This window comes from Rhododendron vialii, chromosome 10a (genome assembly GCF_030253575.1).
Source record: "Rhododendron vialii isolate Sample 1 chromosome 10a, ASM3025357v1".
Lineage (NCBI taxonomy): Eukaryota > Viridiplantae > Streptophyta > Magnoliopsida > Ericales > Ericaceae > Rhododendron > Rhododendron vialii.
Genome location: NC_080566.1, coordinates 23,415,149 through 23,428,593, shown reverse-complemented (window position 1 = coordinate 23,428,593; position 13,445 = coordinate 23,415,149). Strand labels below are relative to the sequence as shown.

The 13,445-nt window shown below is 45.7% G+C and overlaps 2 protein-coding genes across 2 annotated transcripts; both read right to left on the bottom strand.

Annotated features, from left to right (window-relative positions):
* Nucleotides 1-1,626: 1,626 nt before the first annotated feature.
* Nucleotides 1,627-2,716, bottom strand: LOC131303369 (uncharacterized). The gene is made up of 2 exons (XM_058330207.1): nucleotides 1,863-2,716; nucleotides 1,627-1,784 (listed from the first exon to the last, which is right to left on the bottom strand). The coding sequence occupies exons 1-2, from the start codon at nucleotides 2,502-2,504 to the stop codon at nucleotides 1,647-1,649; spliced, it is 780 nt and encodes a 259-aa protein (XP_058186190.1). The 5' UTR covers nucleotides 2,505-2,716; the 3' UTR covers nucleotides 1,627-1,646.
* Nucleotides 2,557-3,254, bottom strand: LOC131303009 (protein MAIN-LIKE 2-like). The gene is made up of 2 exons (XM_058329801.1): nucleotides 2,829-3,254; nucleotides 2,557-2,730 (listed from the first exon to the last, which is right to left on the bottom strand). The coding sequence occupies exons 1-2, from the start codon at nucleotides 3,252-3,254 to the stop codon at nucleotides 2,557-2,559; spliced, it is 600 nt and encodes a 199-aa protein (XP_058185784.1).
* Nucleotides 3,255-13,445: the final 10,191 nt, after the last annotated feature.

Here is a 13,445-nt window from a genome sequence, read left to right as displayed (position 1 = left end):
GCATGGTGATGGAAAGAATGGATTTTTGAAGGGAAATGATGAAATGAAGTGTGAATGGCTTACCAAAGGAGAGCCTGGTATTTATAGAAGCTTAAAGTGGGCAACACCACTTCCCCACCAGCCTTGAAACTCATCAAGTTTATCATTTTCAAAATCTTTTCAAAATTCAAACTTTGGAAACTTGAAAAATATTGGAAAAACCACAAGTCAAGCTTTGGGAAGCCATTTTGTTCTGGGGAAGCAGCTAATACGAAACCATTCAGGCACATTGAAAACGTGCGAGCAGAAGAAAACAACAAAGGACAACCAACAAGTGGCATTGGAAAAAAGCAAGGGACAGTCCATGACAGCAGTCCCGAGCGCTCGGGAGTGAAGTCTCAAGCGCTCGAGACCACTCTCGAGCGCTCGAGAGTACTGCTGTTTTGCAGCAGATTCTAGTTTCCCCATTTTGGCTTCCATGCAACATTGAAACCCTGTTTCATCAAGTTTAACAGTTCCCAGCAGTTGTCTAAGGGGTATAACAGTTCTGTCCATGTGTTTTGTCGAGTATTCAAGTGTGTTACGTGAAAAATCATAAGTTTTCCAAAGTTTTCACTCCTTGAGCATGTCGGAATCCGTATCAAGGGCATTTGGTTGAATCGAGCAACATGCTCGAGCCCTGACGGGTCTCAATGACTGTTTGACGCACTCCAAAAACGTGTCAGCACTCTTAATTCAAGCTTTCATCATTCAATCGTACCAAAATCATCATTTTAAATGCAAGTGTCGATTGTCAAAAACATTTTAGTAATTCTCCCGATCCCCTCGAGTCTCAGCACTCATTGTCAACCGCGCAACGCACTCGGTTACGATCAAAAGCCCTTAAATCTAAATTTCATGGTCGATCGCTTGAAAGTTTGTCGTTTGGTGTCGATGTCAAGTTTTATTCCTCACTTTGAGAGTATCGGTCGAAATTCGCGTACTCTTTACGCTCTTTCAAAGCTAGATGAACATATTTCATAAACAGCAGTGCGAACGAATAAAAGAATAAAGTGCGAATTCTCATAAATGAACACGGTGTTTACAATGAGTGAAGAAAGAAGTACAAAAGCTGGGGCAAACACGCGCCCAAATCCTAACTACCGGGGCACGCAAGCCCGAACAAAACTGAGGCACGCAGGCCCAAAATCTACAACTACGCTGGCATGCAGGCCTATGTACAAGATAAAGCTAGCAAAGCAAAACACGAGGCTCAGACCCGTCGAATTTTCTTCTGTCGTGGTCCCTCGGACTTAGAACTCTCGGGCTTGTCATCACTGTCGTCGTCAGGAGAACCAGAAGCAGTATTCGAGTCCGACGTCCCCAGGACACGTGACTCGGAGGACTCCTCTGTCCCCTCCTTTGACTCCTCCGGCTCCACGCGAGCTGGTCTCCGCTGAGACGCCTCCCGAGGCAAAAACTCAAACCGTCCCGCACCTGCAGCAAGCCATGGCGCACGTCCTGCACCCCGACCTCGCGTGCTGGCAGGAACGGGAGGGCTCGTGGTGCCCTGCGGACGCGTCCTAGTTGAGCGTCGTGGCTGCACTTGCATATCACAAACATTTTCTCATTTTGTGCATATTCGAATGTAACTTTGCTCAAATCGAAATATAGAATATATGTGCATGTTATACCTGAGTGGCAACAGGAGAAGCAGTCACAGGGGCAGGTCTCGTCTGAAGGGCTCTCCCCTTAGCGCAGTCCTTCAAGAGGTGGCGCATCCCCACCATCAGCATCATGGCCTGCTCAGCCCACTCTCGCGGCACCTGCAGAATGATCCAAGATTCAGAATATGCAAACAGGGAATGGTCAATATACAAAGCAAGCAGAAATGTTGTTTATACCTGAGCAGGAAACTGCATCGGCGGCTGTGGGAGACGTGGCACGTCGATCACCTCCCGTGCGCCCGACGAACTCGTCACGCCTATAGTCCACTTCAACGTCGGCAACGCCGGTGGTGCTGAAGTCTCCGCAGTCTCTGGAACCCTCGTGCTCCCCTCTCCCCTACCTCCAGTACCTGCACCTCGCCCACCAGCAGGGGCTCTAGCACCTCGTCCCCGACCCCATGCAGAGCGACCACCGCGGCTCCGCGGCTCGTCCCTCCAAGCTCCCACTCCGGCTACCCGTCTCTCGAACTGCTCCTCCACCCCCAGGCTCCTCGCTAAGTACCGATCTGCATAAGCTGTGTAGTCCAAGGAGCGTCGAAGGTGCCTCTCCAGATCCGTGTCCGGCACGGTGAACGGCTCAAGCTCAGCGCGAGTGTAGGACTCAGTCCTCTGCACGCGTGGAGGAAGCAGCCCAGGAACCACGAACACTGGAAGACCAAGTGACTGTTGAGTCACTCGATCCCCCAGGTACCACTGCCAGCCCAGAGGGCACTCTAGTAGGACCCTGCTCCGTGTCACCTCCTGACTCCTCGGAAGAAAGTCAGCCTCCATCCCCGCCCACCTGTCCCAACGAACCTGCAATTCAAATTTTGGATTCATTCATAAGTCTACTCGCCGAAAAATTTGATAAAAGAAAAGCAAGAAGTGTCGATCATACCACAACCCCTGTCAGGTTATCCAGCCAGCGCCGGAAAGTCATCACCTCCCCTCGTCGCTCCTTCGCTCTCCGATACGCCTTACCCCAAGCTAAGCCCCGTGGAAGTAAGTTCGGGTCCGTACAAGTATTCTCGGGTGGGAACATCCCGAGAACCTCGTAAGCCCAAAGCTGCAAGTTTTGTAATTCAAGTCGAATCAATCTCAAATGCATAATTCAAGTCGAAAAGCAGTCGAAAGCAATTCAAAAGCAATAATTCAAAGTTATACCTCAAACACCCGCCAGTACCCTCCAACTGTGTCTCCAACCCCGCGAGAAGCAGCTCCAAGGAGACAGTAGAGCGTGCACAGAGCAGCACCTCCCCAGTCGAAGCATCCCGCCTGTCCCAAGTCAACCAATCCCGCTAGATAGCACAGGTGCACCCGACTACGCCTGTTCGGGAATAGAGAAGCCCTGAACAAGTATAGCAAGTATGCCCGGGCCATCTGGGCCGCCTCCTCGTCGGTCGCAGGCTCGTGGTCCCAGTACTCCACGAACTGCCCGTAAGCTGCCATCCCCCCGCTGTGGCGTGGCACTCGCCCGAGGAACCACCTCAAAGCCGCGTCGTCCATCACCAGACTCGAGTCGTAAGGGATCGGGTCTCCTCCAACCCTGAGCCCTGTGATCGCCGCGAAGTCGAGTGGCGTCACCGTCATCTCCCCAAACCGGAAGTGGAAGGTATTGGTGGTGTCCCACCAGCTCTTCGCTAGCGCTGTAAGCACAGCCCGGTCCACCCTCACCACTGTCAGCAGCTGTACGAAGGGTCCGAACCCTGCTGCCTCCACCAGTGCTCTCACCCTCTCAGGCAAGGCCCTGAAGTGCGCCAGTGAGCTGGCTGAGCCCCCATGGCCGTACACGTCCGTCGTGCGTTATTTCAACAAAGCAAGAAATAGCATCAAATCTCAAGCAGGAAATAAAATTTGAAGTAATTTGCGAAATTCAAGAAAAGATAGTGATCGAAAACTCACCGTGGCCCACCCAGAGGAGACGTGTGAAGCTCGGTCCCGGAGAAGCATCTCCTCAGGGTAGTCAGTGTAGCCGGGGACGTAAGCCGTCATCCCCACAGGCTCAAAAAAGTGTAGTCGAGGAGCATACGTAGCCGGAGTGAACTCGGGCCGCTCCCCCGCCAGGTAGGCTCGCCGCTCCTCCAAGTAGGCTTTTGCCTCGTCTACTGCGGTAACCCGTACCTCAATCGCCGCCTCGGCATCCACCCTATCCCCTCCCAACTCCTCCACCTCCGGTACAACCACCTCTGGAGTGCCCGAGCCTGCTCCGCTCAGCAAAGCCCCTAAAAGCAACGCCGAAGCCCAGTCCTCAGGAGTACTAGCGTCCCTCAGCACCGCCGCAACCCCAGAGTCGAGACCAAATGTGTCCAAGATATCCCGAGGCTCCGCGTCCTCCAGGAAGTCCCTATCCGCGAAGGGAACAGGGCGTGAGGCCCCGATCCTACTGTCCCCACTCATCGGCTCTAACACCGTCGCCGTCCTCAGCACCGGCGTCTCGCTGAACTGTCCACCAACTACCTCCTCACCACCGCGGTCAGCTATCCCCCCGTTGCTCGCCCGCTGGGCAGCCGCAAACAACTCCTCCACGATAGGAGTGAGAGGCCTGCCCGAACCCCCGCCTCCACTGCCTAAACCTCTGTCCCCGCTGCCGGAGCCCCCTACTGCCGCCACCTCTGCACCCTCACCGGCAGCGACTGCCACTGAACTCCCTTCGGCGACCCCCTGGTCACTAGCAGCCGCCACCACCGTGGCACCAGCCGTGGCGTCCCCGCCGCTGGGCTCTGCCCCTGCGCCACCGCCATTCCCCCCAGCTGCCACCACCGTGGCACCAGCCGTGACCTCCTGACCGCTGGGCTTCGCCCCTTTGCTGCCGCCGACCACCCCGTCTTCATCCCCCTTCGCCATGCCAAGATCGAGAGAGAGAGAGAGAGAGGATCGTGAGTGAGAGAGAGAGAGAGGATCGCAAGATCGTGAGAGAGAGGATTGAGAGAGTCGAGAGAGTGAGAGCAGTCGAGAGAGAGGGAGAGCAGTCGATCTGGTTCTCGAGCGCTCGAGAACCAGGGTTTTAACCCCCAAATCAAAAAAGGAAGATGAAAGGGCGGTGGACCCCAGTGATGGTCCCGAGCGCTCGACACCACTCCCAAGCGCTCGGGAGTGGGTCCAGAGCGCTTGACTCTTTTCATCGCCATGCCATTTTTTTTGCTTTTCATAAGCTCATGCATTTCACCTTGATTAATGATTATTGTCTATCAAGAATTTACAAAATCAATCTCAGTCCTGTTTAAGTCCGAGTCAAGACAAAGCAATCGACGGTGGATTTTGTTTCGTGATCTATTCTGGATCATCCTCATTTGCCCAAAAAGTTCTGCTTAGAGGTCGATAAAAGTTTCCTAAATTCTACAATCGTCGATGTATTTGCAAGAAGTTTTACCCAACGCGTAATATTTCTTTCATCATTTTGTCCACCAAACAGAGTAGCGGATGGGCCCCATTTCTTGTTTCTATCATTATCAGAGCATTTGTCGATCTCTTTCTAGTGCATGCATTACACGTGTTTGCATTTGCCCCAAAGAACTACGCTGGTCTGATCCCTACAAACGGGGTACGTAGGCAGTCTGAAAAGACACGACCTCATGCATTGAGTGCTTGTATGCTTTTTATTTGCATTTAATTCGTAAATTGAAGATTCGATTTGGCTCGAATTGGGTTGTCTCGATCTTTGGGCGACACTCGCATCCAAACATGATGCCAAGCGCCGTCCAAAGAGGGGCAACTGTAGACACCCCAATTTGGACTTGTCGAATTTCCTTAATTTGTGGCCCTGAGGCTCCCCGATGATGAATATGGATCAAAACAAGCCATGTACCAATTGAGACGTTGCTCCTTAAAGGATTTGAAAAGGAAATGGTCAAAATCATTCCCAAGCGCTTGGAAGCAGTCCCACGCGCTTCAAACTATTTTCCAAAAACCACTGGCCTGGCTCACTCTCGAGCGCTCGAGAGTGAAGTCCCAAGCGCTCGAGACCACTCCCGAGCGCTCGAGACCTCTCCCAGTGCCCAATGGGTGAAAAAGATTCCCACTATCCATGCAAGCCATCATTGCATTCCCCTTGAGCCGGCTGAGGTGAGTCAACACTCAACCTCAGTCAGAGAAGATATCAGCTGAAGATTTCTTTCTTTAAAAAAGGGTTTATTTCAAAATCATTTCATTTTCAAAACCATGGGTTATATGCTCTATATATATACCTGGTTTTTCAGCTGAAGAGAGGAGGCTATGAAAGTTCTCTCTCTCTAAACCCCTCCTCTTTTCTCTCTCTTGTTCAAGGGAAAAAGCTTTCAAACTCAAACTTCTTTCCCAACTTCAAAGGTTTTTTTCAAAATCATCAAGGAAAAGGGCAAGAAATCCAGAACACTCTTAGCTTCTGATCTCTTGTCTTTTTCACTCTACATTCACCTTTCACAACCATCCAAGGAGCAAAGTGTCAAGCAAAGGTAGAAATATTTCTATCCTTGGTTCAAATCAAGAGGTTGTTCTCCCTTCGGAGGGGGGTCTCTCAGCCTGTCCCAGTCCTTAATGCTGAGTGCATGGTTGGGAGACCTTAGTGAAAAAGCAAGAGCAAAGAGTCCATGAATAATGTTTTCCCAAAACCCCTACTGGAAACACTCTCGAGCGTTCAAGAGTGCTCCCGAGCGCTCGGGACTATTTCCAGTCCCATGAATGGCATTTTGGTAAGCAGTAGGCTGGGGGTGAGGTGCACTTTTAAATAAAATGGTTTTATTCTGGCATGCAGACACAGAAGATCATTTTTCCTAAAACAGAAATGTTTCTTACAAATCTCAAGTAAGAACAAAGTTTTCCTAAGTTAAAAATAAGATCTTCTCTTGTTAAAAACTTAGATAAGGGTGTTTGCATGATGAAGTGGTGTCATTTTCTATTTGAGAGTAAGCTGGCATGCAGCTCACTCCCAAGCGCTCGAAGCCATTCCCGAGCGCTCGGGAGTGCATGCATGCCATTGCATTCCATTTTCCCAGTTTTCTGTGTTTTCTGAGCTTTTGCATGCATAGATGTGTACATTTGCTCTTTTAAAATTGTAGATCTGTTCGTGCAATGGCAAGGATACATGATTTGAAAACTTGAGGTCCTATCTCAGTCTTTCAAGTCCTTTGCTGAGCCAGTGGTCTACTTAATAGTATTTCATTTTGCAGTCTTTACATTATGTTTTGTCAGTACTAACAGAATGTGCAGGTGGGGTTCAGACACTCCCAAGCGCTCGAGAGTGCTCTCGAGCGCTCGAGAGTGAAGCCAGTGAGCAGTGTTTCATTTCCTGTTATCTTGCCGTCTTTCATCACATAATCACCCCCTATACACGTGCACCAGCATACACTGTTATTTGGCATCCTATTTGTGACTAACAAACTCTGCAGGATTTGGTCAGTAACACTCCCAAGCGCTCGAGAGTTTATCCAGTGGCAGTTTACACTACTTTGCCATCATGCATGTGTCCATCATCATTTCATCACTCCTTGTACACAAGCACCAGCATTCACCTTCTATTTGCTATACCTGTGGATACCTGCTACATGCTTAATGAAACAAAATCCCTTTGAAAAATCCCACAAATGTTTAGTAGAGACCGACATCGCGTCAGGCGAGGGGGGTGCCGTAAAACCCTTCCCCCCTCGTAACATGGCTTCCGAACCCTCGAATGACCTCTGGTTTTCAATTCAAATCAATCAATTTTCAAATCAAAAATGGTTTCTCGGGTGGCGAACCATAAATCCAGGTGGCGACTCCTCAAATTTTTCAAATCGATTCGATGGAGCGGTATGTTTTTCGGGCCGCCCCGATCTCACCCGGGGCTGTGGTAGCCCACAGCTCCTATCTCCGTACCTCCATATCGTTTCGCGCTCGCCGAATTGAGAGAGTTAAAGACTCAATTATAGAAATTGGAGAATTTAGGATCCATTCGTCCGAGTATATCACTGTGGGGAGCACCGGCTCTTTTCGCGCAAAAGAAGGATGGTTCACTCTGTTTGTGTATCGATTATCGTAAGCTAAATTGAGTCACCATTAAGAACAAGTATCCCATGCTTAGAATCGATGACTTGTTTGATCAACTTAGGGGTGCAACTAGCTTTTCCAAAATTGATTTGAGATCCGATTATCACCAATTGAGGGTTCAGAGAGAAGATATTCCTAAGACCGCATTTCGTACTCGCTATGGTCATTATGAATTCATTGTTATGCCTTTCGGGTTGATGAATGCCCCAGCTACTTTCATGGACCTGATGGATCGTATCTTTCGTGAGTATCTTAATCATTTTGTGGTCATATTCGTCGATGACATCCTTATTTATTGGCCTACGGAAGAGGAACACCAATCTCATCTTACCATTGTTCTTAAACTTTTGAGAGAGCACCAATTGTATGCCAAGCTTAGTAAGTGCGAGTTTTGGTTGTCCGAGGTCAAATTTTTGGGTCACGTGGTTTCGAAGGAAGGTGTGTCCGTTGATCCGAGGAAGATAGAGTCCGTTATGAATTGGCAACGACCGAAGAACGTATTTGAGATCCGAAGTTTTCTGGGGTTGGCCGGTTACTACCGTCGTTTTGTTCTTGATTTCTCCCGTTTAGCGGCACCAATGACTAGGCTAATGCGTAGGGGGACTCGTTTCGTTTGGAGTGACTCGTGTGAGGCGGCTTTTGAGGAGTTGAAGAAGAGGTTGACTACCGCACCGGTTTTGATTGTGCCCGAACGTGGAGTTGTCTACTCTGTGTATTATGATGCGTCTAAGGAGGGATTGGGATGTGTATTGATGCAAGCAGGGCGAGTGGTGGCGTATGGGTCGCGGCAATTGAAAACTCACAAGCGGAATTACCCTACACATGATTTAGAACTTGCAGCCGTCGTTTTTGCTTTGAAAAGTTTGTGCCATTATTTGTATGGTGAAAAATTTGAAGTCTTTTCCGACCATAAAAGTTTGAAATATTTGTTTTCTCAAAAAGAACTTAACCTTCAACAACGCCATTGGATGGAGCATTTGGAGGACTACGATTTCGAATTACAATATCACCCAGGGAAAGCGAACGTCGTGGCTGACGCGTTGAGTAGAAAATCGACACACCTAGCGAGTCTAGCTATCCATGAATGGAAAATGATGAATGATTTGGGCTTTTATGCTTTACATTTCGAGGAAGTTCGGGAAGGAGTCACGTTATGCAACTTAACCGTACAATCGACTTTATCGACTCGAGTGATTGAGGCTCAACAACACGATGAAGAAGCGGAGGAACTTCGTGTTAGATTCCTTAGTGGAAAAGCTCAAGAAGGGTGGATGATTCACGCCGATCAACGCCTGCGCTATCAAGGGAAGTTATTCGTACCCATTTCGTGTCAGGAAGAAGTCTTGCGAGAGTTTCATCATTCTCCGTTAGCTGTTCATCCGAGGGGGACAAAAATGTTGTCACGCCCTCGAGTTTCAACATAATTAATAATATTTTTTTTCAATATTAACATATCATCCTCACATACATACATACCTGAAAGAGAAAAAGATACATATCTTTTACAATTCTCCATAATTCAACATATTATAATGAAATTACATTTTCATTAACTCAAAGCACATTTTACATTTTACGATAACGTAACTAAATACAAGGCTTTACGAATGACACCCAACTTATCCTCCAAGCTCTCCAAGCTATATGCCTTGGTGGGTACTTGAAATTGAAGGGTTGAGCATACACTTGCCCAATAGGAAAAACTCTAAAAACTTTATGTCCAAACGGAATGACTGGTAAATTTTTTTAAAAAAAGTATTCATCTGACATTGTAACATACGATAAGGTACCACCCTATGATAGGACAAATGAATTCACACGTCACACTTGTATATAACTCATCCTTGTTTATCAAATCCCATGTTATTCAAAGTCACCCCTCACCTCGATCCTTATCAACAAAACGTCTGTCGCAAACTCAACACGCATCCGCATACACCTTCTCCTAAGATTCTCGGCTTACAATCACTTATGACAATTTTGTTTCCACTTCTCCATACAACAGCTTATACACTCACCAAATTCTTTAACGACCATCTTCTCATTCCTATCCCATTTCACTAACCCTCTTCTCATTGGGTTACTATGCACATTATGCCACTACAATTCAACACCAAAGATGTCACGCATATCTAAATCCATCTTTCAAATCTCCGATTAACAACTATCGTATCCTCCTCCGTATCCCCTTTATGACTTTCTCATGTTAAAAGCCAATGTTTCAATGTCTACTCATTTTCACACACACACACTTGCCCTCTATCCTATCACCATGTTCCTTAAGTTTCATTTTAACTCTTCATGCAAATATTAATCTAAACCTCGTAGAATAGCTACTGCACCTCACGTATCAACATGCCTCCATACCAAACAAATCACCAAGCCGACATAGAATTAATGAACCAGAGTAATCAGAAAGGCTGTAAGAAGAAAAGAAGCCATGCACAGACATTCCAAATGATCTAACATACCAACTCAAGTTCGTTGTTCATAGTTTTCATATGACCACCCCATCTTGTCTCATTTTTCATTAACGGTAACCAATACCATTCTCATATAAAACTTCCATTTTTCCATTGCAAAGTAGTGTAGAGAAACCCAAAAAAAAATAGTACAGATCAAGCTCCGTTCATTCGAGCTTGAATACCAAAGTCCATTGATTAGTGCCCCAAATACCGAAATCTGTTGATTCGCTCAAGACTACCAAATCCTTTTTCCATACATCGATAAAATCACTGTTATCCTTTTTCCCAAATCCTTTTCATGAACCACAATTCCATGTTTTACAGTAAACAAAATATAGCAACTCTAGCAGAGAATGAACATAACTCTTTGAATTTCCTCATAAGTGACCAATAAAGTCATCGGTGTTTCACATTAATTGTTCCTCATTCATAATCGTCTTTCATTCTCAAATTCTCATTTATGTTCTCATGAGCGAATGCTCCTGCCGGGCATTATGGGACCCGCTTCCCCTGCCCTAGCACCACACCCATTGGTGGGCCTAGTCCGTGTCATGAGCGAGTGCTCCTGCCGGGCGTTATGGGACCCGCTTCCCCTACCCTAGCACCACACCCATTGGTGGGCCTAGTCCGTGTCATGAGCGAATGCTCCTGCCGGGCGTTATGGGACCCGCTTCCCTTGCCCTAGCACCACACCCATTGGTGGGCCTAGTCCGTGTCATGAGCGAGTTCTCCTGCCGGGCGTTATGGGACCCGCTTCCCCTCATGTAGTAAAACAACTCTTAGTTCTTATCAATCGAATGTCTTCAATATCAAATCATCTTGGTGTATATCAATACCGCAACAATACATATGCATAGCCAACCGTTACACATCATGTTTCCCCATAATTCTCATCACCATCCCATCTATTCTACTGCTATGTATCTACCAGTTAATCACAAACCAAACTTCAGGCAAGTAGCTAGGAACAACTTCACCTTTCGATTTACAGTTCAATAGGGAATTTAATTGTTATGACTCACACTTTTCATTTCATAAGATAGTTGATCATCGTCATTCACATACCCCGATCCAACTTTGACGTACAATCAATCATCCCGACCCATATTTTCTCTAGGTGTTGACCATCATTTCCCAAGTATGATAGCCTACCACCTAAACCTCGCTAGACCATTCAATTAAGTAGTCAGGAGAACCTAAGAACATTCGTGTCTCACCCAAACGATTCTAAGGAAAAAAATTTCCCAACATATACGAATATATCTATCTTATTTTTGCTACCAAACCTTATTGGTTAGGAATTAGGAGATGAGACCACCACCATTGGAAAGTAGATTTTCTGCACATCAATTTCGATATATAATTGGCCTAAAACGGAGTTTGGATGAAAAAGTTATGCCCGTTCGAAATTTTGCCAAAATGCAAATTTTTCCTTCCCTACTGGTAGGACACAATCTCCTACCGGTAGGAGACCAGAATTTCACCAAAATGCACTACTAGACAACGTTTCTACCGGTAGGGTCAAAACTTCTACCGGTAGGACCTGGGTTTTCAGTGCACAATTTTCAGATTTTGCAAGAACAAGTCCAACAACAAAACCAACGATTTAGGGCACGATTCAAACACCAAATCAACACATTAACACATAATAGAAGTGAGAAATCCCTACCTCGAAGTCGAAGAGCGAAACCCAAGCTCAATCAAGCAAGCCTTAGCTTCGAAAACCTTGAATCAACCGAATACTCCTCTCCGAGCTAAACCCAACGAAATACGAGCTCAAAATCACGTGCGAATGGTGGAGTGAAGGAATCTTCATGGGTTTTGAGTTTAAAGGCGTGATTGAGAGAGAGAGAGAGAGAGAGAGAGAGAGAGAGAGAGAGAGTCGGGTGGGAGAGAGAGGACCGAGAGAGATGTGAGTGGGAGAAATGATTCTCTACCACTCACTCTCTCCTATTCATACCACCACACACATCAATTACAATTGCACCCCAAACTTCTAAATTCTATCACATTCAACCAAAATCACATATTCAAATCACATTTTCTCTTTACCCCAATATTCTAATTTTATTATAACATTAAAATTATTGAAATTAAACACGGGTCTCTACATTCTACCTACCTTAAAGAAATTTCGTCCTCGAAATTTGATAAACCACATCAACCCAATCACGCATCAATTGAGACACACCACACAACCGTCACAATTTTACAGCAGAACATCCGAGAAGGATTAACAAGTCAACAACCACAACATCTAGATTCAAGAAGCCTATGTCCATCACAATAAAGACAAGTCCAAATACTTCTATATATACTTCATCTTTCGTTTTCCACGCTGATTCCTCTTTCTTTTTCTCCAAATGGATTCATCACTTCACAAAATTCTCGCTACAAATATCACATTATCTAGGACACGTACTAGTTTCTCTCGAAAAGATGCACTGACTTTTAACTCTAAACCTGTCCATTTTATGATATGAAGCTGACAATCTCAATTTAAATTGAACAGATATGACTTACTAAACATGCCAAACAACTCTTCCCGAATGCTATCGTCTCCATCTTTCTTTTTGCCTCAAGTTCAATTTGAAAGAAATAATCTAACCATACGTTTGCTTATTGTCGTTCAGTCCATTATCTACAATTCGTTTCTGACTCTACACACTAATGTTTCAGTCACAGTCATGCCACAACTTAGATATGCAACAAACACATCAGTGAAGATAACACAAATAAAATGAGTCTGAATACTTCTTTCTATTTCATCCTTCCTTCTCTACGCAGATTCCTTGTTTCATTTCCTTTGAAACTAAAACTCTCGCATTTGAATAACCCCATCATATCACGATATATACAGGCGTTCCTTTCAAGGCTTAACGCTTTATTCCAACACTTTCTACGGTATAGTATCAACATAACATTAGACTCTATCGTAGTCTCACACAAGTCCTTATTAATCACATAACATCAGCCAATCATATCATTACATCCCCAAGTATCAAGAACTCACATACCAATTTAATATCATAAAAGCAATAGAAAGCATTTTAATTTTAAAAAAAATTTAACCATTGTCCTCCACTATTCTCAATTCTTGATAGGATACAAAGACACATATTCATAGAAGGCAAGTTAGTAATGCCACTTAGACGTGCATACTCATCATAACCTCTTTCAAACTAATTGATAAGCTCATCGATGAAGGAAATTTAGCAGTTAAACTTTTCTCTTTGTGGTAAAAGAAATTTGAATATCATCTTGCTTGTTAGTACACCATATAAGGACAACGTCTTATTTAATATGCTTTCCTCTT

Excerpts from the sequence above, each read along its gene's own strand:
- LOC131303369 (XM_058330207.1), bottom strand. The coding sequence starts at position 2,504 with ATGAATCCAAAATTTGAATTGCAGGTTCGTTGGGACAGGTGGGCGGGG. Across the intron at positions 1,785-1,862 it reads CGATGCAGTTTCCTGCTCAG|GTGCCGCGAGAGTGGGCTGA; the intron begins GTATAAACAACA and ends ATCATTCTGCAG.
- LOC131303009 (XM_058329801.1), bottom strand. The coding sequence starts at position 3,254 with ATGACGGTGACGCCACTCGACTTCGCGGCGATCACAGGGCTCAGGGTT. Across the intron at positions 2,731-2,828 it reads GGTACTGGCGGGTGTTTGAG|CTTTGGGCTTACGAGGTTCT; the intron begins GTATAACTTTGA and ends CAAAACTTGCAG.